General features: G+C 35.2%; 1 protein-coding gene across 2 annotated transcripts in view; it reads left to right on the top strand.

The window, feature by feature from the left end:
* The window catches only part of SGCZ (sarcoglycan zeta), a 1,084,978-nt gene that overhangs the window by 1,006,044 nt on the left and 51,541 nt on the right, over positions 1 to 27,393 (top strand). For both annotated transcript variants that reach the window (XM_072763607.1, XM_072763608.1), the window contains one exon: positions 16,552 to 16,674. In XM_072763607.1, the coding sequence (XP_072619708.1) occupies positions 16,552 to 16,674 (123 nt within the window). The remainder of the gene's footprint in view (positions 1 to 16,551; positions 16,675 to 27,393) is intronic.

Below are 27,393 nucleotides of genomic sequence, written 5' to 3'. Positions count from 1 at the left end.
TGTTCTGAATGCAATTAATGGAAAATGAATTGATCCTTCAGGGTCCTGCATTTGAGGTTTCTTTGGCAGATCTGTGGCTTTGCTAGGTCTGTGGCTAATCATTCTGGATTATGAACTGTGATTCAAGATTTTCCTGAGTCCTCTACCCAAGCCGCATTAATTGTGATATTTGTATTTGTTTTTTTTTTTTCAAATCTGGAGGGTAAATCTCACCCCTGTGGAAATGTCAGACAATATTTCCTCTATTTCTTTCTCTGACCTATGATAGTTTTCTTACATACTTGCAATGATATATAATCTACTGATTTTTTGAGGTAGGTCCTCTGAAGATCTCTAGAGTTCCTTTCTCTAAGCAGCTCCATTCTCTCCGATACTCTGTCCTGAAAGCTCTACCTGTCAGTCCTGCTGAGTCTCTGCTCCTTCTCCCCAACTCAGGAAGTGTCTGGGTTCCACCTCAGTTGCTTGTCTCTGCACCACAGACTGGGAACTCCGTTAAAGCAGTAATTTGTAGTACGTATGATCCTATCCATTTGTTTATGTCTCTTAGGCATTACTATTCTTCATTCCCTGATGTCAAATGTTTTGAAAACCATACTTTTATATACTTTTTATGTACTTTTGTCTTTTTTGTTGTTATTTCAGATGAGAGGATAAATCTGGTCTTGGATATTCCATCTTGCTCAGAAGCAGAATTTTTTTTTTGTCATTTTGTTTATTTTCCTATCATTATAAGTTATGTCAACAGCCTTCATATACCTTAGAAGTTAAAATGCAGCTGAGCTGTCAGGTAAGGTGTGACCAAAACGTGTGACACCCTCACCCTCTGCTATTTATATAACACTCTTTTTCATTCCAACTATGATTATACTACACTTCCAAAAGTAATTTCACTGTATTGACTAAGTTTATATCTCTTCACCAAAAAGGTTGTCCTTACTCTGGTCACATTCTTAATTCACATCAACAATCCTCCATCAGAGAATGCCTGTAATAACATACGATAATCCAGATAGATACGGTTTAATTACCTACAGTTTAACAAGATCATTTTCTTGCTCATCAGCATTGCATCTCCAGGTATACAGTCTAAGAAAATATTTACTACTTAAACCTATCTGACAAGGTTGCCTAACAAACAAAACATTCCCCCCACACACAAATGTTGATAATTCTCCCTCCTTATATTATATTTTTCAAAGGACGTCTCTTTAGTCCCATGTAAAATATATCTATTTTATTAATATTTATTAAAAATTATCATTGCGTCATGCCAACCTGTCAGGATCCTTTAGAATTGTCATTCTGTTAAGTAGCTATCCAAGTTTAGTGTCATGTGAAAATTTAATTAACATGGCATCACTGTATTCCTCAAAATGATTAATAAAATATGTTGTTCAGATAGGAGTTTTCTTATTAAACTACAAGCAGTTACAACTTACCAGAATAATTGTAAGCAAATATAAACACATGTTAAAAAACTACATATTGAATCAAACAAAAGCTAGACAAGTTTGAGTGCCTGCATTATTATATCCTCTCATTTATTTAGATTATCATCAATCAAAAGATAATTTAAGAGTAGAGTACAATTATTATGTGAAAAGCAGTGGACAAACATTATAAAAAATGTGCATTTTGTTTAAGAAAACAAAATGTGCATTTTGTTCATGCTTATTGTATTTGATAAAAATAAAAAAAGTTTACAAGGAACAATGAAAATTGTTCCATTTAAGGGAAATGCCAGAAGAGGATTTATAGGGCAAGAGTAGAAGTGAGACTCATCCTATATAACTTATGCTTTTTACTTTTGTATTATGTAAATGCATTACCTTGTCAAAGGAAAATGTGATTTCTGAACAATAATGTAGAAGAAAAGATTTTGACAGCATATTGGATATAGTCTCCTACTGAGAGATCTTCAAAAACAGTATCTCTTCTGCCAACATAACCACAAACAACAAATGTAAAAAACATATATGTAACTGCAGTAATTTTAAAAGGATGTTATCACTCCTTAAAGTATATGAAGACATACACACCCATTGCATATGATTTTTAGTAACTGTAAAGTATAGTCTCTGATGGAATACATGACTGATATGTTGTATTTTATTAAATCCCTTTAGGTTTCCCTTCTTGGTAATTTAATTTGGAAAATGAAAATTGTATTCTAAGTTCAAATATATACTCCATTAAGGCTATCTACTGGTCTTTTTTATAGTAATTCTTATCTTAATAGCTAAATATATATTAGAAATACATGCAAACAATATTGAGAAACTAATGTACTGACATCAATTTCATGCTTATCTAATTAGTGAAGATGAAGACTTGGAAGAAAAGAACTATAGAATCAGATGAAATAGCTAATAGTATTAAATATAGGCTTAAATAGAATTTTTGAATAAAAGCTCAAACATGATATGCAATATATTCATAATTATTTTACTGTAAATTTTATTGAAGAATGCTTGAAGGTCACAAAATGTTTTAATATCCCAATGTGATATTGCTTTTCTAAAATATAAATGTTATGGAAAGAAATAGAGGTTTAGTTATAAAAAGTAGTGTTCAATAACATCAAATTATATAGTAAGAAAGAAAATCAGAATGAGTAATAATTAGTGGTAATTGTCAAGCAGACCACTAAGTGATAGAACAGTATTTTTCCATATTATCATTTATTTTTCTTTAAATTCAAAAATTAATAAATGACAACATAATAATTTCCTAAATAAAAAGGTTATAAAATTATTTATTTTCTGTCTTTACAATAAAGCATTACCCAACTAGGATTTTTGGAGAAAATATTTTTACTAAATCAGTATGCTTCTAGTATGTTATATATATTGTTTGTTTTTAAAAGACATTGATTATATGGCAATTTTTGGGAGTCATAGAAATTTATATAAATATAAGCAATTTGTTTATCCACAGTGTGACTTAAACCTAAAGGGTCTCTGCTTCTGATAGCCTTCCTTTGCTTAATTTATAGGCAAAGGGATCCGTATTATTTGAGATAAAATAACAGGACCATAATTAAGAAAAGTAATCCTACAGGATATAGAATCCAGCTATTACTGGCAAAAGGACCATAAGAAAAATATGTGTAAATGTTGATTCTAGAGGTTTTGGATGTCTGAGGAATGATTAATTTCTGAGGTAAAACCACTTATGTGATGCTGTAGAAACCATTGATGGCTCCTTCCCTGTGGCCATTCTTCCCCTTCTATTTTAGAATACAACCTCAAGTGTTAGTTGCCCATGTGACTACCCAGTTCAAGGCTACAGGCTTCTATTGCAGCCAGGTGTGCCTGAATTCTAGCCAAGTAGATGTAAGCAGAGATGACATGCACTGATTTCAGATAGTGTCTTGTTAAAAGAAATGAGTACATCTGAAACTAATATAACACTGTAGGTTAACTAATTGGAATTAAAATAGAATCTTAAAAATAAAGAAAGAAAGAAGAAATGGGCCTGCCCTTCCTTTTGCCTTTCCTCTCTCTGGAATGAGACACATTAAAGCGACCTGAGCACCTATGTGGCTCTCCAGGATGGAAGCTGTCATTTGAAGGTGGCAGAGTAACAAAGTAGAAGAGGCCTAGATCCCTGACATCATCAGGTTTCCATTCTAACCATTGAGCACATACCATATATATATATATATATATATATATATTAGAGCAAGAAACAGCCTAACCAGTGTTCTGATAAACACAAATATCCAGAAGGAACTTTTGGGAAATGTACTTTCAACTCTTAGATCTCTTCATTTAATACCTGCAATAAGTAAGTAATAACAGAATAATCTGCCAGGCAATTCTTTTCAAGTATTATAATTATATTCCACTTAATTTCATCATCAAATTATTTATATCCTCTGAGTACCAAACAGCTGGCTTCAGGGAAAGACAGGTGGAGATATGTTGGGAAAATTAGACTAGTATTTAAAATGTGCTGCATGTTTCGTGACAATATTTTTCTTTTCTATTTAGCTGGATAATCTGATGACAGGCATTGCTTTTAATCAGAAAATACTTCAGAATTAAAAAAAAATATACTAATGAATAGTAAAGGAAAATATGTGGAAAGTAATTAAGAAGCTTCAATTGGATGATAACAACGTAGGAAGTTACTTTAAATGACTCAGTAAAATACACTGATTTAAATACCTCTTCTGAAAGAGATGGGCCCTGAAGAGACAACAGAGCCAAGCTTAAATCCAAAAAAGGAATAGATAATCAGGAAATAAGAAACTTAGAAATCCATTCCATGAATTACTTTTAACAAATTCAATTTTTAACAAATTCAAATTTTTTAGGGAAAAATTAGATTTTTTTTTCCTAAAGATTTTATGTATTTATTCATGAGAGACACAGAGAGAAAGAGAGAGGCAGAGACACAGACACAGGGAGAAGCAGGCTCCACGCAGGGAGTCAGTCCCAGGTCTCCAGGATCACACCCTGGACCAAAGGCAAGCACCAAACCGCTGAGCGACCCAGGGATTCTGGAAAAAAATAGATCTTAGAGAAATATTATTTTTTATCTGAAAATCCTGTTACCTTTTTGAACCAACCAATTAGGTATTTTATAAACCAGAAGATATGTGAGTTGGTCAGGTGCTATTTCTGAGAGAAATATTTAATTGAAATATAACATTAATTTAAAGACTAAATCTTTAATCACTAAGTTTGCTTTTGTCATTTCTATGTGGAAAGAAAGCCTTTTAATGGCTCTATTCATTTCTCTTCATTCTTTTCCTCTCTGTTCTTAGATTTTATAGATATTATTTATTTTTAAAATTGCAAATTCTTTCTTCTGCTAGTTCAAATCTACTGTGGAGTGAATTTTTCATTCAACTATTGTACTGAGCTTCAGAATTTTAATTGGCTTTCTTTACAACTTCTATATCTGTATTGATATTCTTCATTTGATGAAATATTTTATAATACTTTTTTAAACACAGTTTCCTTTAGTTGTTTGGATGTGTGTATACAGGCTACTTTAAGTAGCCATTTGAAGTCCTCACCTGTTAAATGTGGCATGTGATCATTTTCACAAGCAGATTCTATTGCCTGATATTTCCCATCTATGGGTCAGACTTCTTTCTTTGCATGTCATAATTTTTGTGGAAAATTGGAAAGTTTAGGTAATGTAGTGAGCAGTTCTGGGTACTGGTCCTCCACCATCAACCTCAGGGCTTGTTATTATTATTTGCTTGCTCATTTCTTTAATAACTCACTGGATTATTTTTTTGAAGTCTATTCCTACTCTCTGTCCCCTTCCCTCCCCTTCAGTTTAAAGCTTGTGAAGTTCCTGAGATCTGCATACTGTCACCTAGAATAACTAGTTTTAGCATTGCACTCTGTCTCTTTCTCTGATTACACCCTGCTGATAAGCTGTACTAATTCCCGGTTAATTGCTATTGTTTTAAGTATTGTCCTGGAGCAGAAGTTGTTTCATGGACTATGGTTTAGCTTATGTCTCTGATAGTCTTTGGTCTCCTCTTAATTACATTTCACCACAGCTGTATTGTTTTTGAGATAATCAAATCATTGTTTTTGAGACTTTGCAAATAAAGTCTTCTTTGGGAAGAGCTTCAGTTCTCTGTTTTATAGCCCATTTCTCTTCTTGGGGCAAAAATCTTGAACTACAACCGGAAGAGGGGACAATGGTAAAATTGCTCAAAAATTGCTTTTTGAGTGGCACTCCTGCTTAGTAGCCAGGCATTTGGCAAAGCTAGGGATTGGATGTAGCTTCTAGGACTTGCTTCTCCTGACATGAAAACTCCAACCTGTGAAAGAACTAAAGGGAGGGCAATTTGGGCCCCTGTATTTTCACTACATCATGCTTAAGGAGGACCTATATCCTATGAGTGGAGTTTGAGTGGAAGAAGTGAGCCCTCACCTCACAGTTGAACTTAGTAGGAATTTGTCCTCTGCATGTTATCTAGAGCATAGGATGGGAAATGCTGACACCCTCTCCCTCCTGGGAAAATACCTTAATTCTCCACCTGGCAGGTAGATGGAGAGGGAGCTTTGTATTCTAGGCTGTACCTACATAGAGTGGAATTTCGATCACTTTGGCTGGGAGAGGGATAAAGTAAGTGGCTCATGATCCAAATGATATAGACTCTCTGTTTCTATTGAGTTTTAATAGATTTCTTGAATAGATGTTTCTTCATCTGCTATGTATCCTTAGAACTCTTTACTGAGAATTCAGATTGTTTATAAAATATTTTTCAACAGTTTTCCTGGAGACCAGGTCTGCCAAGCTCCTGATATTATAATTCCAGAAGCGGGATCTGAGATAAACCTTGAACTTGAGGGTTAAACTATTGGGGTGAATTGTGGCCCACTTGACCAAGAAAGGGATTAGTGAGGAAAAAATAAATTAGCAAGTGTGTGGTAATTAAGAGTTTTTATTGAAGTTAAACAATGCTTTTCTGACATTTATAAACAGTTAATTATGTAAATGTGAATTCCAGGGTAATAACTAAACTAATATTTAGTGCACATGTTACAAATTTTGAACTTGAACCTGTATACTTTACTTAAAGCCATGATCCTGGAAGAGAATCTATAGGTGAATGGATATAAACAGTGAAAGATTTTCCTCAATTCTTTTATTTTTTCTTTGTTCTGGAGACATTTCACACACACACACACACACACACACACAAATATATTTTAAGAGTCATTAGTCTGACCTCTGGAGCATGTAAATATTTACAGAACAGGAAGAAAAGGGGAAAACAGATGTAGACTGGAAAAGCATGACTAGTGAGCTAAAAGAAAGCCAAGGAAAATGCATTTTCTCAAATCTTAATCTTCCTGTATCTCTGATATCTGATCTGTGACTGTTTCCTTTTTCTGGGAAATAGTCCTTTGTAATTTTCTTAAACTGAATCTGTTGGTGATTAGTTCTTTCATTTTTTTGTTAGTCTGAAATATCTTCTGGCCTCCAATCTTATTTATTTTATTTATTTTTTTATGATAGTCACAGAGAGAGAGAGAGAGACGGAGACACAGGCAGAGGGAGAAGCAGGCTCCATGCACCGGAAGCCTGACGTGGGATTCGATCCCGGGTCTCCAGGATCGCGCCCTGGGCCAAAGGCAGGCGCCAAACCGCTGCGCCACCTAGGGATCCCTGGCCTCCAATCTTAGATGATAATTTTGTTAGACTTAAAATCCTAGGTTGGCATTTAAGTTTTTGTTATTTTTTCTTTTTTTCCCGTAACATTGAAGATATTTTTTATGTGTTGAATCATGCACCCTGCCAAAAAAAAAAAAAAAAAAAAAAAAAATCATATACAAAGTGCTAACCCCTAGTATCTCAGAATGTGATCTTACTTGAAGATAGGATCTTATTTGGAGATAAATATAGTCAAGTTAAAATGAGGTCATTAGGGTGGACTATCAGATATGATTGGTGTTCTTATAAAAAGGAGAAATTTGGGCAGAAAGATACACGTAGAGGGGAGATGAAATACATGGAGAAGATGTCCATCTTGTAAATAAGCCAAGGAGAGAGACCTAGAACAGATCCTTCCCTTACAGCCGCAGAAGGAAGCAACTCTGCCAAATCTTGATTTCAGACTTCTAGCCTCCAGAACTGTAAAGCAATAAGCTTCTGTTTTTCAAGCTACCCAATGTGTGGGGCTTTGGCAGCCCTGACAAACCAATAAATATTTTATTGTTCTCTGTCAGTTTTGTATTTAGAGGTGAACACTGGGTTAAGTATTATAAATTCCTACTTATTTGGGAACAGACTTGATGAGTTCACCTTCATTAGCCAAGAAAATGAAGTGATGTGTTACTTCTAAATGAAAGTACTCACTGTTCCATATCCTTTTTTCTTGTTACCAAAGCTTTGAAGGCAAGTGTTGATATGGAGCCTTCATTTGGGTCCCTGAGTGGTTACTGTGATTATAGCATCTTGCTGAATCTTGCTAGAAATGAGCATGAACAAGCCCACCTTTGGTGGGCTAAGACACTCTAATTTGAGGAATTGTTTTATCAGATTATAAACTAGATCTTCCTTTCAGATAGAAGAGCTTTAATCCAAATACCCCAATTTCATCATTTTTTCCAGAAACCCAAGTATGATGGTTCATGGGAATCAGAAATAATACTTTTCAATGCAAGCAATCCTAAGAATTCCACATAATTATAAAAATATGCATTAGCTATAACAAATCAATAATGCACAATTGCCTAACAATATTTAAAATGATCAATTATAATAAAAATTGTATTTTATATTGGATTTCTTAAATTGTTTATCTTGAAGTTTATTCTTCTTTAGTGCTCAGTTAACTGATTTATAACACAAAACACATGTTCCCATTAAAGGAAATTCAGAGACAATCTACCTAATACTAAGAGGGATATGAAGAAAAAGAGGAATATGAAATAATTGTTATGAAAACTATCAATAAGTACACCTCAAATAGTCTTACTATTATTAGCATGCAGGGACTCCTGGTTGGCTCAATTGGTTAAGTGTCTGACTTTGGCTCAGGTCATAATCTCTGGGTCCTAGGACTGAGCCCCATGCTGGGCTCCCTGCTTAGTGGAGGGTCTACTTGTCCCTCTCTCTCTCACTCTGCCTCTGCCCGGCTCATACTCTCTTTCTCTCTCTCAAACAAATAAATAAAATCTTTTTTAAAAAGTTTAGCAGGTAGTACGAATAAATATGTTAGAGCCACTCTGTAAAGAAGGAGATTACTTGTTCATAACATTTTCAAGGATACAATTATTTGTCTAGAATGGTTTCTGTTAAGTTCTCTTACATTAAAATAGTAAGTACATGAAAGTGACTTTTGCTGATATTCAGGTGATAAATTGTCAAAGTCAGATGTTTTTGAGAACAAAGATAATCTTGAAATTTGGCAAAAAATGTATACTTGGTAGCATGAGATTACCTTATTAGTTGAATACATCTGCAAAATTATACTGCCACAAGTAAACAAGTTATACTACATATAATTTAGGGAGAATTTGCATAAAAATATATCAGAAAACTGTGCACCAATTCATTTTTTATGCTTGTGTTGATGTGTAGCATGGATACACTTGTTAATTATTTGAAAGAAAATGCATGTTAGAAAGGAAAAAAAAAAGTACTAAGGAGTTTCATGAAACTACCCTGATAGATGTGTTAAAATGTCGCAGAAGACCAGGGCAAGCTGACAAGAAAGAAGGAAAAATTCTGAGAAGTTAACTTGTTGTTCTTATGAAAGAAACATATGTTAAAAAGTAATAGGCTACAATGGAAAAAAACTTTAGTTCAGTATTATCAAGAAATGGCTATGCAACTCTCATGTCCTTCAGTATATTATATTAGATCATTTTAGATATTTTTAATGTCTGCTGAAAAGTTAAGCAGTAAGAGATTACAGAGAACATTTTCTTCTCTCTTTCTTATAAAAGCAACTTACCACAAATATAGTTGTAAGCAGTCTTTTCTCATTATTTAAGTATTCACTGATTCTACTCATAAGAATAATTCTATCAGTATTTTTTTCACTGCATGCAGCATGCCTTTTTTGTTTCTAGTTTTCCTTTATAAAATAAAAGAAAATGAATGATTGTGATACACAAAAAATGTTAGATAATAATATTTTACTCATCAATTTTGTGCCATCCACAGTTATGAAATGCTATAATTTCATGTTTGCATAATATACCAAAAAACCCAGAATATTATGCATATGCTGTTTGACTGGTCCCCTTAAACAAAATAAAAAGTCAAAGATGTCTACTTTCACTTCTCATAGACAACGAAGTCAACAAAAGTGGGATAAAGAAACATATTTTACTTGATTCTGTCAAAATTCATAGTGACTAGGCCCAGGAGAAAAAACTATAGAAATTTATGAAATGGCTGGCTAGGTAGTCATACCAGCATAATGATAATGATAAATTAATTAATAATATTGTCATATTATTATAAATCACCAAAAGACTAAACTATACAGGTATAAAAGATTATATTTATACCTTTAAGGCTAGTTTTGGCATTGTCTAAGAAGAAATTTAGTTTGCTCAATGCAAAGGCTATATAAGAAATTTGCCTCAGGATATTATGGCATCCCTCCCCACAAAGTCCTAGAGCATTTTCTTTTCCTTTTAATTACATCCTAATGATGTGTGTGTGTGTGTGGGAGGGGGGCGTTGGTCAGTGTTTGTTAGAGGTGGAAGATATCTAACTTCTGTTTAATAAAGATAAGAATGAGAGGGAGAGAGAGAAGGATCTATGGAAACAAAGAAGAAAATAACAGAGTGAAAACAATGCAAAAAGAAATCAATTCAGAATTTATATCCTCCTCACCTTCAGTGAGGTAGATGAGTAATTTATTGATTCATATAATAAGCAAGGCCAGGGCTACATTACTTTGTTTCTGATTGGATCTGGCCATTTAAGCAGTAGTTTCAGATGTGTCTCTGTGTTCTTCTCATTCTCCTTCCAACTTTACCCCCTTTTCACTGATGGACTAAATTCTCAGACAAACTTTTTCCATGTAGGGGTATAGCTAGCCTTAAAAGCTTAAGTTTTTATCACACCCAGTGCCCATGATCTGAAAAGAAGAATGTGCCTCTTTTTCAAAATGTAGAGAGAAAATCAGAGGCATGTTTGAGTAATGTGCTTGTATATGAATCCATTGCTTTGGCCAGAGAGAATAATATCCCTAGGAGAACAGAAGCATTTCCAGACAAAAAGTCAGCCCCACATGCCCCCATGTTCTGACTGTGGGGAGTATATATTATCAGTAAGTGTGTGTATGTGTGTGTATAATCCAAGACATGTAAAACTAAGAAAAATGTTTGAAGGATATATACAAGTAATAAAGTTACAAGATGAGAATAATAAAGACTCACTTCAAGATAATGGTGACATGCAGAGCTCCCTAAGGATGAAGGGACATGTGATTAAGAAGAGATTGTGCTGAAGGCTGGTGTTGGTAATGATAACTATTTCTTCAGCCAGGTAGTGGGTAACATCATGTACACAACTGTTATATGTATAAGCTTTTCATAATTTTTTTTTAAAAAGGAAGATGGAGATCAATAGTGTGTGATCAGCCATTAGCAATGACAAATACCCACCATTTGCTTCAACATGGATGGAACTGGAGGGTATTATGCTGAGTGAAGTAAGTCAATCAGAGAAGGACAAATATTATATGTTCTCATTCATTTGGGGAATATAAATAATAGTGAAAGGGAATATAAGAGAAGGGAGAAGAAGTGTGTGGGAAATATCAGGAAGGGAGACAGAACATAAAGACTCCTAACTCTAGGAAACGAACTAGGGGTGGTGGAAGGGGAGGAGGTCAGGGGGTGGGAGTGAATGGGTGACGGGCACTGAGGCGGGCACTTGACGGGATGAGCACTGCGTGTTATTCTGTATGTTGGCAAATTGAACACCAATAAAAAATAAATCTATTATAAAAAAATAGTGTGTGATCATAGCTGTGGTATAGATGGGCAAGGGAGTGACAAAGGAAGCATAAAAGTACAAATGGTGGAAAGCAGTGGAATTCAGTTTAAAAACAAACTTTTTTTAAAAAAAGTTTTTATTTAAATTCCAGGTAGTTGACGTACAGTATAATATTAGTTTCAGGTGTACAATATAGTGATTCAATAGTTCCATACAACACCAGGCCCCCACCACAAGTACACTCCTTAATCCCCATCCCCTATTTTACTCATCCCTCCACCCTCTTCCCTCTGGCAACCATAAATTTGTTCTCTACATTAAGAGTCTGTTTCATGGCTTGCCTCCCTCTCTCCCTTCCCTCCTCCTTTTTGCTCATTTGTTTTGTGAAAACAAACTTAGATTGAAGAATAACTGTGTACAGGGCACTGATCTAGACACAGAATGGTAGGAAGACCCAGGTAGGGATATAAGGGTGAATGTAACCTCAGGGTTCATAGAGCTGAGCTACCTTATTTGCTAGAGAAAGAATGGTTACTCCTCCGATTCTGAAACAGAAATTAGTCCCTCTGGTTGGGAGTAGGTTGTAGAGATGGGATGTGGGTGTGCTAATCTCTGACAGGATCCAGTGTAGATTGCAATTGCCAAAGGCTCAAGATCCCTAGTTTCAAGATAAGTCTCCCAGGCCCACCCCTGTGACTTTCCCTCATTTTGCTTCTCCTTCTCTCCCTAAGTACACTAAGAGTACACTTGCCACATGAGAGTTTTTAATGACATACACAGTGTAAAATAAAATAAATGCAATGCTTATTTGTATTTATATGTCAGGAAAGCAGCTTCTTTGGTTTCAGCTTCTTTGGTTTTTCTTTTTTGGAGCCGATGATAATTCTAAAACAGGAATTTCAGAACTCTAAATTTAGTTCACTGTATTGACTCTTGTTTTTGTTTTTCTTGTGGGAGTTTCTAATCTTTTAATAATTCCCTTCTTCAAGACCTTGAAAATATTGACAATATGTAAAATCAGAGTTATATTGGAAGAAAGATCCATCATGATATGCTTGAGGAAAACACACCAGAGATAATTAGACATATCCATTTTGATCTTTGCCTTGTTTTCTTTAAATTAGGACTAAATAGTACCAAGAGGCCCCATGGAAATATATTGTTTGAGCCCCTGTAGAGATTTTTATTGAAGAAAATTTTCCAATTCATGCGTTTGACTGATGAAATGTAGAAAATGCAAAGACAGTAGATAAATTACTGGAGCCTCTCTATTTGTCAGCAAATATGCCTTTGGCTACTGAATATGACTATAAGAAATGTGAATGCTCCAAAAAGGCAATGGAGCCATCTCTGAGGAGAATAAGAAATTAGCTTTGTTGTGGCTTTGTTTGTTTTAAAGAATATATACAGAACATTAAATGAACTAGAGAAAATATTTGGATATATATTGAATACTTCAACCCTTTTGTGGAAACTATGATTTTACTTTCATGTTTTCTCTCTTTTTCCTTCCAATTCTCTTTACTTATTTTATCCCTGACTGCTCTCCATTTGATTTTGAAGTGCTAACATAAGTTTCTCAGATATTGGTTTTTTTTTTTTTTTTTTTTTTTAATTCATGACGGACGCAGAGACAGAGAGAGGTAGAGACACAAGCAGAGGGAGAAGAGGGCTCCATGAAGGGAGCCTGACATGGGACTCGATCCTGGGTCTCCAGGATCACACCCTGGGCCGAAGGTGGTGCCAAACCACTGGGCCACCAGGGCTGCCCATTTTTCAGATATTCTTAAGGAAGCATTTAGTCTTGAGACTTTAGTTAGGAAGTTAGTGTTTGAGATGACTAGTAAAATATAGAACTGTCCAGATAACCCTATTTCCCACAATCTATTGGCTAAGATCAAAGCTCCTTATCCACAGTCATCAGGCATATTGCTTTTCTGCAACTCTGGAAGCATTGCTGGTGGAGAAAAAATGGAACTTAGTATTTACTGCCGCTCTGAACAACTGGATCCTAAGTTGACTTAGCTTAGCAGATATATGGAGGTAGGAACATGAAAAACAGAATAAGACAACACAAAACATGTTATGACATAGTAACTTCAATTTCATATAGCCTAATGTATTAACTTTAAATATAAATATCCACAACAATGCAGTATGTGTCTAATTATCTGCATTTACTGGTTGTTCTTTGTAGAAAAGCAACATACAGAAGCACAATATATTCGGTTATTTCCTGATTCAAAATATTTACTGTCAATGCATTGCAAATTGCTTGCAGTTTTGCCTTCTGAAATTTTACTAATAGGTTGAATAAAGTGTAGTCTGCAGTATTAATTTATATATCTATTTTTAATTGAATGTTTCTGCATGTATTTATTTATGGCCTAGATGCACATTTTTTAAATTCCAGGTGTGCATATATTGTCTTACTTGCTTATTTGCTTTTGCTTACTTGAATTTAATGAATTAAGATTTCAACTAACTTTACCATATCTGGGTACTCTACTTATATTTCTACTAGTTTATGTGACATACAATATAGCATATTTATGTTAGTAAAGTATCTTCCATATAATGACATTAAATGTTATGTCAAGAAAGTCTTATAAATTTGTGACCATACACAGCATGTGTGGGGATATATATATGTTATATATATATATATATATATATATATATATATATATATATATATAATATATGTGTAGATAGATAGATAGATAGATTGATAGATAGATAGATCTGATGTACTTCAGTGTTGTTAAAGTCACTGATCTACCTTTTGGATCAATTCACCCAATATAATATATTTGAAGTATAACTATATTTAAGATAGCAATATAATGCACATGTTAACAGGCTTTATATGTATAATATCTAGAATATCCTTCAGGCAGTTCAGATTTAGTGTATGTCTGAGTGCCTTGAAGATTGAGACATAGAGGCCTTCAAATTTAGAAGTCACAATTATCAACACATTCAGCCCCAAGCATGGTTTTTTGAACATCACTCAGTTGGGTTACTATGGTTTAAAGATTAAAAGCACAATACAGGAAGGTTAGATCATGATTAGCAGAAGACATACTCAACTGAATACAGGCTGTTGAAATAATGCTTGGCAGATCAAACACAATGACTGTCACCAAGGACAATAGGTTCTTCCATGGTTTGTCCAATATTGTCATTAAATTTCATAAGAAAGACGCTTTGCTTTACAATATATATATAACAGACGTTAAAGTACAATTCATGCTGTTTTGATCTTGACAGCCTGCAAGGTTAGCTAAGTTTTATCTTAGCATTGTCATAGTTGAAACTTTTAAAATTTTCTATGTGGACCTGAAAACATGTAGTTTCTTATAGTAGGAGAAAAATATACATTTTGTTTTCAGAGAAGTTGTCCCACATATTATTAGGGATTATAATTAATATTTGCTCTTACATGCCTCTCAGAAGCTATGATAGTGGGAAAGTGTAAGATATTAAAGCCCATGGGCTAGGACTGGGAGCAGGGCTGTGGTGGGTTGAGGGCCTAAGAAAGGGACAGCAAGCTTATATCTCGTATTCATTCACCTATCCAGCTTCTTACCCTAAGCACCCCTAGAAATCAGACCCAATTTTAAATTTGGAGGATATTTTGGAATACAAAGAGGATCTCATGTTTTGAATTCCTGGGTCATATATCTAAAAAATAGTGGTAATATATTGTCACAGTCTGCTTGGGCTGCTCTGCTAAAATATAATAGTCTCGGTGGTTTAAACAACAGAAATTTATTTCTCACAGCTCTACATGCTGGGAATTCCAATAGCAAGGCACTAACATATCCAGCGTCTGGTTGAGAGGCTGCTTCCTGGCCTGTACATAGCTGGCTTCTCACTGTGTCCTCACTTGACAGATTGCAGAGAGAGAAAAGGCAGACTTTATAAGGTCACTAATCCATCCATGAGGGCTCTGCCCTCCTGACCTAATCCCCTCTCAAAGATGGCCTTTCCTAATACCATCACATGGTGAGCTTGAATTTCAACATATGAGTTTTTGGCAGACACAAACATTCAGTCCATAGCATATGTAAAGTAAATGAAAAGATATATGCACAAGTGTGATGTGCCTGGGTCCCTGAGCGGGCTGAATTGTATCTGATGAGAGTTTCTGATGTAGCTAGCAAGGAGAGATGCTCCAGATCTTAACAGGAGGGGGAGATGTAGCATATGCCAAACATGTTATGCCAAAAGAAATAAATTGGAAATATGGAAAAAGCAATTCCTCACCCTCTGACCAGTTTGATCTTCTGCCGAAGCCTTCAAACTCACAAATTAATCATGTTTTCCAAATATGGAAGCTGCCTTTGTGATTTTCAGATGGATTAATATGCAAAATTGTCGAATAAATCAGAAACAGATTTCCAATTTTGTAGTGTAACTAAATTTATTTAATGCTATATTTTAATAGATCAAGAAAATTATTGATGAGAAGATACATTTGGGAGCACTAAATATATAGATATATTTGCAAGATTGGCTGTTAACATGTATTCACATTCAGTGATAGTAAAGGTGGAACAATCTTCAATAGTAGTATATATGAAATGTAGAGTAGCTAAAGATTCATAATTGAGTAATGCTTTCCAAGTACCTTGTGATGCAGGGACCATGGGCACTATTGTTTGCTTGCAGAGAGAACATGGGAGTCATTGGGTCCAAGGGATTGATTGCGCATCCAGTGTGTGCCACGTATAATGCCAAGTTTTCAAGCTACAACCAAGAACAAAGCAGATATCATCTCTCTTTGTGTATATGCAAAGTTTTTTTTTTTTTTCTTATTGTTGTTGTTGTTTTTAACTAGCTAAACCTACAAACTTTGTTAGGCCTATGTCACGTATTTAGAGGTCATATGTATGCCCAACCTCCTCGCTCAGCAAACTATCAAATTAGCCCACTGAAAAAGGTAACAATTTAAAAATATTAATTCAGATGTAAAAGGTACTGCAGACATAAAATAACTAAGTAATCCATGTATTTCTCCTCTGTTTCTAAAGAAAAAAGATACATGTTAATGGTTTCCTGCATACCAGTTTCACTTTTAAACCTTTCCTCTGACTGTAGGAGCTGATGCTGTGGAAGCTCAGTGTAAAAGATTTGAAGTGAGAGCGAGTGAAGATGGCAGGGTGCTGTTCTCTGCAGATGAAGATGAGATTACCATTGGGGCTGAAAAGCTGAAAGTTACAGGTACTGTAGTTTGAGGTCTTGGAACATTGTTTACATCTTCAAAGAATATGCATCTGAACAAGAGCTATGCTGTAAGATGTGTGATCCCCATGCCTAAAGTCAAGTTCACATAATAACATGATCTCACACTATTTGATTTCTCAGTGGTCTTCAAATAGAAGGCACGGGTTGTGGCAGCAGAAGACAATGTAAAAACTGGCATTAGTGACATAAAAGTAAAGCTGTGTGTCCTAGGTGGTGGTAGGATAGGCGGAGGAAAGTGGGTCAGGAGAGTGGAAGAAAAAGTGGGGTGCAGACAGTGAGAAAAGCTGATTAAAGGTAATGGACAAATACAAATCAGGGGTATCATTTAAATGCAAATATGAAGAAGATATGCAAAAGAGGAAGTAAGATGTAGATATCAACTATAGAATGAAACAAGGGGAAAGTTATAAGTAAATTAAATTATTTTCTTTAGGGTTTGTAATTCTCAAAAGTATATACATCAAGAAATAGTGCTGTCCACATATTATTTAGAAGTTATTGAAGTCATTATTCTAATATTAGGGCTATTAAAGTCAATCACCAACTGAAACTAAAAAGCAAAAACAAAAGCAGAAATCAAAAAGCAAGGCTGAGAGCAGGGAAGGATTTTATGAAGACTATTTTAAGCACAATCTCTTTGAATGACTTGATTTGCAATCATAATGCATATTATTTTAAGAACATAGTTTAAAAATACTCAAGGGGCCTACATTAAAAAAATTGAGATAAGCTTGACCTAGTGTTTCCCAAATTTGAGTTTGGGAACAGCTCATGGGATATCTATCCTATCAATTAAGTCTTCCTGAGCCTTGTGGGGTCAGAACAGTTAGCATGGAAATTGGCCTCTGCTCTTCGTCTGTTTGGGTTGAATCCTGCCTCCATCATTCCATAGTTAAATAAACTCTATGCCTCCAATTTTCCTTCATCTAAATGATTGAAATGATAATGATAACTTTAGTGCTCAAATTATATCAGTGTATGTATGTGTGCACAACTATGTGTACCTGTGTGTGTTTAGAATATTTTAGAACATAATGACGTTGGAATAGTTAGTTCTTTATATTTATTAGTAAAGATAATATTAATCTTGCTAATGTTACAAACCTGAGGGCTTGTGTGTATTTCAAGAAAGTTGAATGGTAATGAAATTCAGCAAAGATAGTTACTTTTTTTTTGAGAGACAAAGAGCATGGGGTGGGGGCGGGAGGTGGTGGGGGTAAAAAGAACATCTTAAGCAAACTCCACACCCAACACCGAGCCCTATGCAGGGCTCAATCAATCTCATGACCCTGAGATTATGAGCCAAAATCAAGGATCAGATGCTTAACCAACTGAACCACTCAGGTGCCTCTCAAAAAGATAAACGGGGATCCCCACTGGGCTTCCCTGGCCAAGGTCACAACCCCCTACTACTGCTCCTACTGTCTCCCATAGGTTCCTTTCTCTCATGGGATGTTCTGCTGAGTAGTTGGAGCCTGCACCATTGGGTTGGTGTTTGGAGTGTTCCCCATTACTGCCCAACTGCCTCATCTCCCTTTCTTTCTTCAGACTCCTTGGAAACGTCAGTAAAGGAAGTCTCACTGAAGGCAGAAATTGACCTTCCTAAGCCCCCAGTTTGGGGGGCTAGGAACAAAACAAAAAGCATGATGGTTCTTGTTGACACAGAGCACAGACAAATGGGAAAGGACATGGATTTAGTGCCGGTTGGTGCAAAGGCAAGGAATCCAGGTAGAAATACACTCCAGGTGATTAAGCAGATGTGATTTCAATATTTAACAATCTTTGAACTTTGGTAGTGCCTACTGGCTATCAGCTTCAATCCTGAGATAGCTTTTAGGATGTTACATGCTTATCTAAAAATTATTTTATCCATATTCTGATATTCCCATTGAGTACTTTGCATTCATAAGTGACAGGAAATTCTAGAGCTCTTGACAGTTTTTATGAACTCATGAAATGTTAACTTTCTCTGATCTTATGTTGACTTGTCTCTTAACAGTTGCAGTGAAGTGCTGTCTTCACAAAATTAGACCCATTAACTAGTTTCCAACTTTTTCTTTGAGTGACATGGATAGTCGTGTTTATTTTCCTCTTTTTCTTGGTAGCCTGGTCGCCATCCTTGGATTGCTAACTGGAATTATTAAGTTATTAAGTTATAAAGTCAGCAGAGAATGTGGTCCCCCCCAAATCTGAGTTTTTCTGCTTCTCAGTGAACTGTCTCCAGGTAGTATCTCTGCTAACTTAATCTCTCTCCCTTTCTGTGTATGTGTGCATGTGACGTATGCATGACATCTATGTGTGCTTATATATATATATATATATATATATATATATATATATATGAATGTATCGACAGATAAATACATATGTCTCATTCTGGTTCTCTTTATCCATTTCCTTCTGTCTCAAACTTATGCACATAGCTATGAGTTTACTTTTCATACTACTTTTGATTGATTTTTATTATTCAGTTATCTTAGAAAATTAATCAGTTTTATAGTAGAGACCATATGGTTCCAGAAGATGGTAAATAATAAAATAATTTTGAGGTCATAACTGCAGAATCCAAGCCAAAATTTTTGTGAAGGTTTTAAATCATAACACTTAAGATAAGAGAATGAGAGGGTCTATAACTAGTAACCCCAATTTCTAACCTGATGTGGATATAGAAGAGGCTCCACATTATTAACAAAGAAATACAAAGTTGGGGAGTATTTTTTTTTTTTTAAAGTTGGGGAGTATTTTAATTTGATCAGAATTCCCCTCCTCCCTGACCCCATTGCATTTCTTTTTCTCACGGAAGAGTCCATATACCCACAGACACACATAGACATAAACATACACACATACACACACACCCTCTCAAATTCCTGCTAGGTCCTTTCTCCTTTAGCAGAATATCAAATATTTACTTTATGGTAGCTTTATCCCTTCCTGCGATACTTCTAAAATAGAGAAAAATAAAGATATCAAAGGCAAATATGATTTAGAATTTCACGTGCTTAGAGGAAAAAATTGTGTATAGCATCGCATACAATTTAAATGCCCTGGGATTGATTAGAAACTCACATATACTTTAAAGCAGTGCTTGAATCATTTGACAAATAACACTACAAAGAGACACTGACTCCAGGGTGCTTCATATAAATTAGGTAGCTGTGCTGACAAGACTTCAAAGTTACATGTGACAAGAGATCTGGGTGAGGTTGATTCTAGAATTTTAAATTTGTGGCACAAAATTTTCTATTTAAGCATTATCCATTGGAATTACAAGTGACTCTCTCTGCCTTTATGCTTTATGAGCAATGGCATTTCATACATGGACTTTTCTTTCAGGGTAACAGAAATGGATGAATTTATTTAGACTATGTGTCTATATCCCTGAGGCAAAATTACTTATGACTAAAATTATTCATAGATCTGGCATAGCTCAGGATATTTACATTTACTCTACTTCAAAAATAGCAGGAATTTACCTGATATGTTCAAATACTCCTAGCGTGCACAACGATAGAAGCAAAATCACAAATGGTTACGAGTACACCATCACGCCTCATTACCCCATCACCCTGATAAACAATCATATGCTTAAAATTTGTAATATTTTACTCTCAGTATTACTTGAGTTGCTCAGTAATCATTTGCTTAAATCTTAATTTGAAGCTACTTATTTGACCTCTCTACATCACTACATATATTGGAGTGTTGCATATTAGATCACATATGCACACTTGAAAACTTTCTTTTCATTAAAATTGGTCAAAGAGATTGCTTACTGCAGTTACTTTTTTTTTTTTTTTGCAGTTACCTTTTGAGACCTAATACTAGCCTAAGATATTACTTACTGCAATTATCTTTTGAGACCAGGTAAACAAATAAAAGATATAAACCTTTACACTTAGAAGACTCTTAAATTTAGTGCTTTCAGGCAGAATCAATCAACTGCAATTTGTACTTTCATTTGTATTCCAAGTAGTATGTTAAGTTAGAAAACAAAGTGTCAGTCCAACTCCTTTGACTTTAGAAAGTGAAAAACTTTAGCCATATAGAACACCTTCATGTTAAATTTGATGCTATTAGCTGGACTTAGACCCCTCTGTTTTTGCTTATGAGAGAAAAGAAGAGAAACAGCTAAATGTATAAGGAGAAAGGATATCTCCTCTTTTTTTTTTTTTTTTTCAGGCAGTCGAAATTAAAGCTGGCAATCTGAAAGAAGAGTGAGACCCAACCCTGCATCCATGCTATACCCTAATGTTTTCTTGAAAGCCAGGACTGTTTCACTCTTTTGTCCCTATTCTAATTGAATGATTGGAAAGATAGACAAGCTCCAATGCTTGTTTGACAACAGAAGAAAGGCTTTTCTGAAGAGCTGTCTTTTAAATGAAACACCATGCTTCTGGGTTGAAATCAATATTTCCTGGTTTGTTTTTATTAGTTAGTCTTCCTACATCCTTGTTCTTGTCTGTTAAATTGGCATACTGTGTGGAGGTCAGCTTGGGAATCAAGCTTTCTATTACGTAGGACTATTGTTCCTTCAAGCTGTCTGAATCCCAAGAATGTGGTAATGTGCAGCTGACAGGACAGAGCTGCTTGGTTTGAAAAGCACCTTAAAAAATGTGATTATACCAAGTGCTGAGAAAAGTGATGTTCAATCACTTAATTTTCTCAGGTGTAGCATTTCAAGATCCTGGACTTGGGTAAATCACTCAACTCTGTTTTCTAGTTGCTTTTATTTTTTTTTTTTAAATTACTGAGGATACAGGTTTTTTTTTTTTTTTTTTTTTTAAGATTTTATTTGTTTAATCATGAGAGACACAGAGAGGCAGAGACATAGGTAGAGGGAAAAACAGGCTTCCTGTGGGGAGCCTGATTTGGGACTGGATCCCAGGATCCTGGGGTCGAGACCTGAGTCGAAGGCAGATGCTCAACCACTGAGCCAACCAGGGGCCCGAGGATACAGATTTTAGAGATGCTACAGATAAGTACAACTCTTTCCCTTCAAATCTCCAGGTAGCAAGAGGATTTCAGAGTTCAAAGTATAGAAATAATGAACCATGCCATTCTCATACAATATGGTATTGGCTCCAAGCACCTTATTGACAAGTCCTCTCCATGACTTACTGTATTTTTCTGAACCCTCATTTAAATGTTTCCTACATTTTAATTGAAGTAAAATTTATTGAAAATATAATTGCATAATAGAAATCTGAAGAAAGTTGTAAAAGAGGACTTTATAAAGGTTGAATTGGGGGCTCAGATCAACAACTCTGTGTATTGATTTTAAAACTTTCCACTGAAGTTTAAATTTCTTCTTATAGCTATGGGCCTTAAATCCACAAAATATCTCAAAGATATACTTTATCCTGCCACTGTGTAAATGAATAGTCTGGTTTCTTATATATTGTGATGACATTCACAAAATACATTACTTATAGAAAATGGTCTACTAGAATTGCTTGCAGTTTCATTGTTTCTTTGCTGGCTGTCAATCAGGAGCTGATATTTACTCCTGAAGGTGACCCATATTCCTTCTCATGCTTTCCAAGTGTCCTGTCTCCAGGAACACTGGGTGAATCCCTCTTGTGATTCAAATCCGTCTAACTTTCCCTCCTGTTGTATCTCTCTAATTTCTTTTTTTCTGCCTACAGCTAGAGAAAGATTATCTGCTTTTAATAGCTCATATGATTACATTTGCCTATTACATTACCCAGATACCTGGATAATCCAGGATAATCTCCCTATTTTAAGGTCGTTGATTAGTAACCCTAATTACATCTGTAAAATCCCTTTTGTCATGTAACATATTCAGTCTGCGAGGTTTAGGATGTGAACATCATTGGTAGGGGGAGTCTATTCTGTCTGCCGCATTATGCAAATTATTGAATCTCTCTAAGCCTTTTTTTCTTTTTATGCTAAATTTTCATTTCAGTGTTATGCAGCTGCATAAGTATAAATATTTGTTCAATATACAATTATGACATCCATAGGGAATGTCTTAGAGAAAATAGGACTTCAGATATTTTATTGCTTTATTACTAGATTCAAACAAACTTTCAAGCCAGTAAATCTATAGCTGGGAGTATTATCAAGAAGCACATTATATAAGAACAGGAGACTGACCACATAGAACACAGGAGAATTTCTACCAGCTGAATGGAGAGATTACAAACATATTATATGAACACAACCTGAAGTACTCGTACTTATCCAAAATGCAAAAATACATTTGGCAAAAATGATAATGATACTATACAAAATATACATAAAATATTATTTGTAAACAAGTAGGTAGTGGTGTTTTGAAGGAAAGTAGACAGTTTAAAAGTGAAGGCTTCAAACCATGACTGGTCTTGATGTCTGAATGCAGAAGGATTGGGTTATGACAGCCTCCTGCACAGATATGAATTATAAATATTGAAACCACTTTTGAATCTCTAAACTTTTTTTTTTCTTCTTCAAAGGAGCTTTATTTGAAACACCTACCACACTGAATTTTGGTGAAGGTAAAAGATATATATGAAAATCACTTAGGACCAATCCTGATGTGAATTTGGTATTTAATAAATACCACTTTCTCCTTATTTACTAAATATTTTTTAAATGAATACAAAAAAAAAAAGACATCAGACAGTGGATGAAGAAGAAAAAAGAAAGGTGAAAATATATGAAACAAAAGTCGTATATTCAATATTAGAAATGGGAAATTGTATACCTTACTGGATATTTAGAGATATTTGAAGTCTTTCTGAGAAAATGTTAAAAAAAAAAAAAGGATAGAAGAAGATGAATATGTAATACTAACTGTATTCTCAAAATGTCCATTTCTCTCATTTAAACTTACAGACATAGGCAGGCTCTATGAGACATCCAGTGATACAGGTTCCTTAGGAATTACATATCTGGGCAGCCCCGGTGGCTCAGAGGTTTAGTGTTGCCTTCAGCCCAGGGTGTGATCCTAGACCAGAGATCGAGTCCCACATTGAGTCCCACATCAGGTTCCCTGCATGGAGCCTGCTTCTCCTTCTGCCATGTCTCTGCCTCTCTCTCTGTCTGTCTCTCATGAATAAATAAAATCTTTTAATAAAAGAAAGAAATTAAACTACATGCCTCTAGTTCACTATGTTCCCCTTGTCCATAAATTTTGAAGCTGCCGCATACCATCATCTCTGCATTCCAGCACAGAGGAAGTGAGAAAAAGAGGAATCAGAAGGAAAAAACTTTTCTTCAAATATTACATCACTTATATATTAAATTGGGCCAAAATTTAGTCACATGCTTATATGTAAGGCTCTGCTAAGGGTAGTGGAGAAGTGTTAGCACTCACTGGGCTATGTTCTATGCTAAAATTTTGGGTTGGGACTTCTGGTAATAAAGGAAGAATGGACTGACTGCAAAAATGAACCATTTCTGCCACAGGAAGTGATGTAATAGCACAGAACTGTAATATATAACTTCAAAGGGAAAGAAAGATAAAATGCATAGTTTTAATATATTATCTGTTAGACAATACCAGCCTTCAAAATGGCCCTTAAATTTGCACTGTTTTCAATCTACAACAATCTCCCTCATCCTATTTTACCTATTGCAGAAGACACCCAGGCATTTAATTGTGAGTTATCTATTTTCTGAAAGTCATTACTATTATGTCATTCAGTAAATCAAGACCATATCTTCACTCTCTATCATCATCTTTATTAAACTGAAACCTCACTTCCATTATCAAGATTCTTATAAACTTTAATATGACATTTTTCTTATTTCTTTCTCACATACACACTCTAGTTGGATCAACCAACTCAGTCAATTCTCCATCCCTCCGCAACTCAGAATGCTTGAAGTCAAGGATTGAATTCTAAAGAGTGATAGTGGACAGTTTTACTTTTAGGTGACTCAGAATGTCTAGAGCTATGTGAAAACAGTCAAATCAAGATCAACAGAGGAATTCCAACACTGAAGTACCAAGGAAATCTCAAATATCAAGTCTAGAAGATTGATGAGTAAGGTGAATCTGGAGATTGAGACAATCTAGTTGCACTGAACACAACTAGTTCTCAGACTTTATTTCCAAGATACCATTCTCCAATAAGCAGAATTAAGGACTTTTTGAAGATAAAATGCATGATACCAAAGCTAAAGCAAGAAAAAAAATAAAATGAGAAAGTTTCTTTCTTATGCCAGAAAGTAAAGAAATACTCAGTTGAGGATAGGAACATGTCAAGAAGACAGGAGCCAGTCTGAAGAGGCTCCTGAAAGCGCTTTGAGCATCAGTACATATAATGAAGATAAGAAATTTGACTCGTTGAATAAAATAGAAATCTGTGAATCCATATTGCTTAAATAAATAAGAAAGATAGATCTCTTAACTAACAGTGGGATGTTAATTAAAAATATAAAGGAATTACAGGATTAGAAAGTACCATTTGACAATCATTGGAGTATTAATTATTTCAGGGGAAAATATCACTGGATGGTAAAACTAGGAGAGAAAGTGAGATGAGGCTTGAATTTTAGAGAGCCTCAATACATATTTAAAACAAAAATATTAATTTTAAAAGGGAATAAGTAACTTTACAATGGTAAGCTCTGGCTGTCACCATGTTACTCAAAAGTATCATCAGTCATGGTATACCTGCTAGACTGCAACAAGAATTGAGAATCACATCTATGTTACCTCAAACATAATTGCATAACCTGAGGATAGTCCTAGGGAGATGAATTACAAACACAAATTGAGAGGATTCTACAAAATGTTAAGGTCTTAAAGTATTGAGGAACTCCTGAAAGAACTGAGATATTTGCCAGCTGGGTATAGCACATGATTCTAGATCAGATCCCTTGGCAACAAGGTAAATTACTAGAATAAATGGTCTTCTAGCATCTAATTTTGTGTAACGCGTTACCCCAAGACTCAGTGGCTTTGAAACAATGATAGCACTTATTTTACTCAAACTCTGCAATTTTGCCAGAGCTCAGTGGAGACAGCTAGTGTATTCTCTTGGCTACAGCTGAGGTGACAAACTCTGGAAGCTGTATCATCTGAAGGTTTCCTCACCCACTTGCCTGGAAGTTGATAATAGCCGTCTTCAGAGACCTTAGAATGGGCTGCCTACCAGAATGTCTATATGAGGCTCCTCCATCATCTGTTTCCTCACTTCATAGTACCAAGGGTTGAAGGATAATGGGTCTCAGAATGGGAGTGTCAGGGAACACAGCCTACACTGTTTTATGAAGGGAGTGTTAAAGAATTTTCAGGCAATTTTTAAAAAGATTTTATTTATTTATTCACAAGAGACACAGACTGAGGGAGGAGAAGCAGACTCTGTGCAGGGAGCCCGATGTGGGACTCCATCCCTGGACTTCAGAATCATGCCCTGAGCCGAAGGCAGACGCCCAACCACTGAGCCAGCCACCCAGGCATCCCTTTAGACATGTTTTAAAGCCAATCACATTTAGCAGAATTTGAATAGAGCCCCTGGGCAAAGGATATACATTTTTTTTTTTTTTACAAAAACTATACTCATGACTTTTCTTTAGTCTAAAATCCTTTTAAACAAAAAACTATAAATTCAAACACCATAATCAATCACAGATAGCATTTTTCAGAGTATAGAAAACTGTCCTTTATGTTTGTCTTGGTCGGTTCAGGCTGGTAAAACAAAATTTCATGGACTGGTAGCTTTAACAGGAGAAATTTATTTTCTCACAGTTTTGGAGGCTAGAAATCCACCAAGATCAAGATGGCAGCATGGATGGATTCTGCTGAGAGAATTCTTCCTGGCTTTCAGACAGCTGTCTACTCACTGTGTCCTTACATGACACAGAGAGAGTGAGTGAGCCCTGGTATCTCTTTCTTTCTTCATAAGGGCATTAATCCCATCTTGAGGGCCCCACCCTCAAAAATCTATTAAGCCTAATTATCTCCAAAGGATCCTATCTCCAAATACCATCACATTGGGCATTAGGACTTCCACATATGAATATTGAGAGGACAAAATTCAGTCCATAGAACTATGGTTAATTATTTTATTAAAGTTAAAAAAATCAAGTATACAATATTAAATTTTAATGCTGTGAAAATATTTATAGATAAATATAAATATGGATATTTATTTATTATGTAAATATAATTACATAGCATTGGGAATGCTATGAATTGAGAATCACATCTCTTTTCTTCACTGCATTATTTTTATTCAGGTAATACAGGAATTTATAGCTCTTATAATGAGGCAAGAAAAAGAAATAAGAGGCATACAGACTTAAAAGCAAGAAATAGAACTGCCTCTGTTTGTGTATGGTGTGATTATCTCTATTGAAAATCCTCACAACTGCAAAATTTTCCTATAACTTACTAGGTGAGTTCAGTAAAATCACATAATATAAATATGTAAGATCAATAAATAAAAAATGAAATTTTATGTATTAACAATATACATATAAAAACAAAAATTAAAACACTATGCCAAATCCAAATACAATTACTTCAAAAGGAATGAAGAAGTTAACAAAACATGTACCAGATGTGTATGCTGAAAATGATAGAATGTTCATGAAAGGTAACAGTGAGGGATCCCTGGGTGGCGCAGCGGTTTGGCGCCTGCCTTTGGCCCAGGGCGCGATCCTGGAGACCCGGGATCCAATCCCACGTCGGGCTCCCGGTGCATGGAGCCTGCTTCTCCCTCTGCCTGTGTCTCT

This window comes from Vulpes vulpes, chromosome 7 (genome assembly GCF_048418805.1).
Source record: "Vulpes vulpes isolate BD-2025 chromosome 7, VulVul3, whole genome shotgun sequence".
NCBI lineage: Eukaryota > Metazoa > Chordata > Mammalia > Carnivora > Canidae > Vulpes > Vulpes vulpes.
The sequence above is the reverse complement of the archived record's forward strand: the minus strand, read 5'-3'. Positions and strand labels throughout refer to the sequence as shown.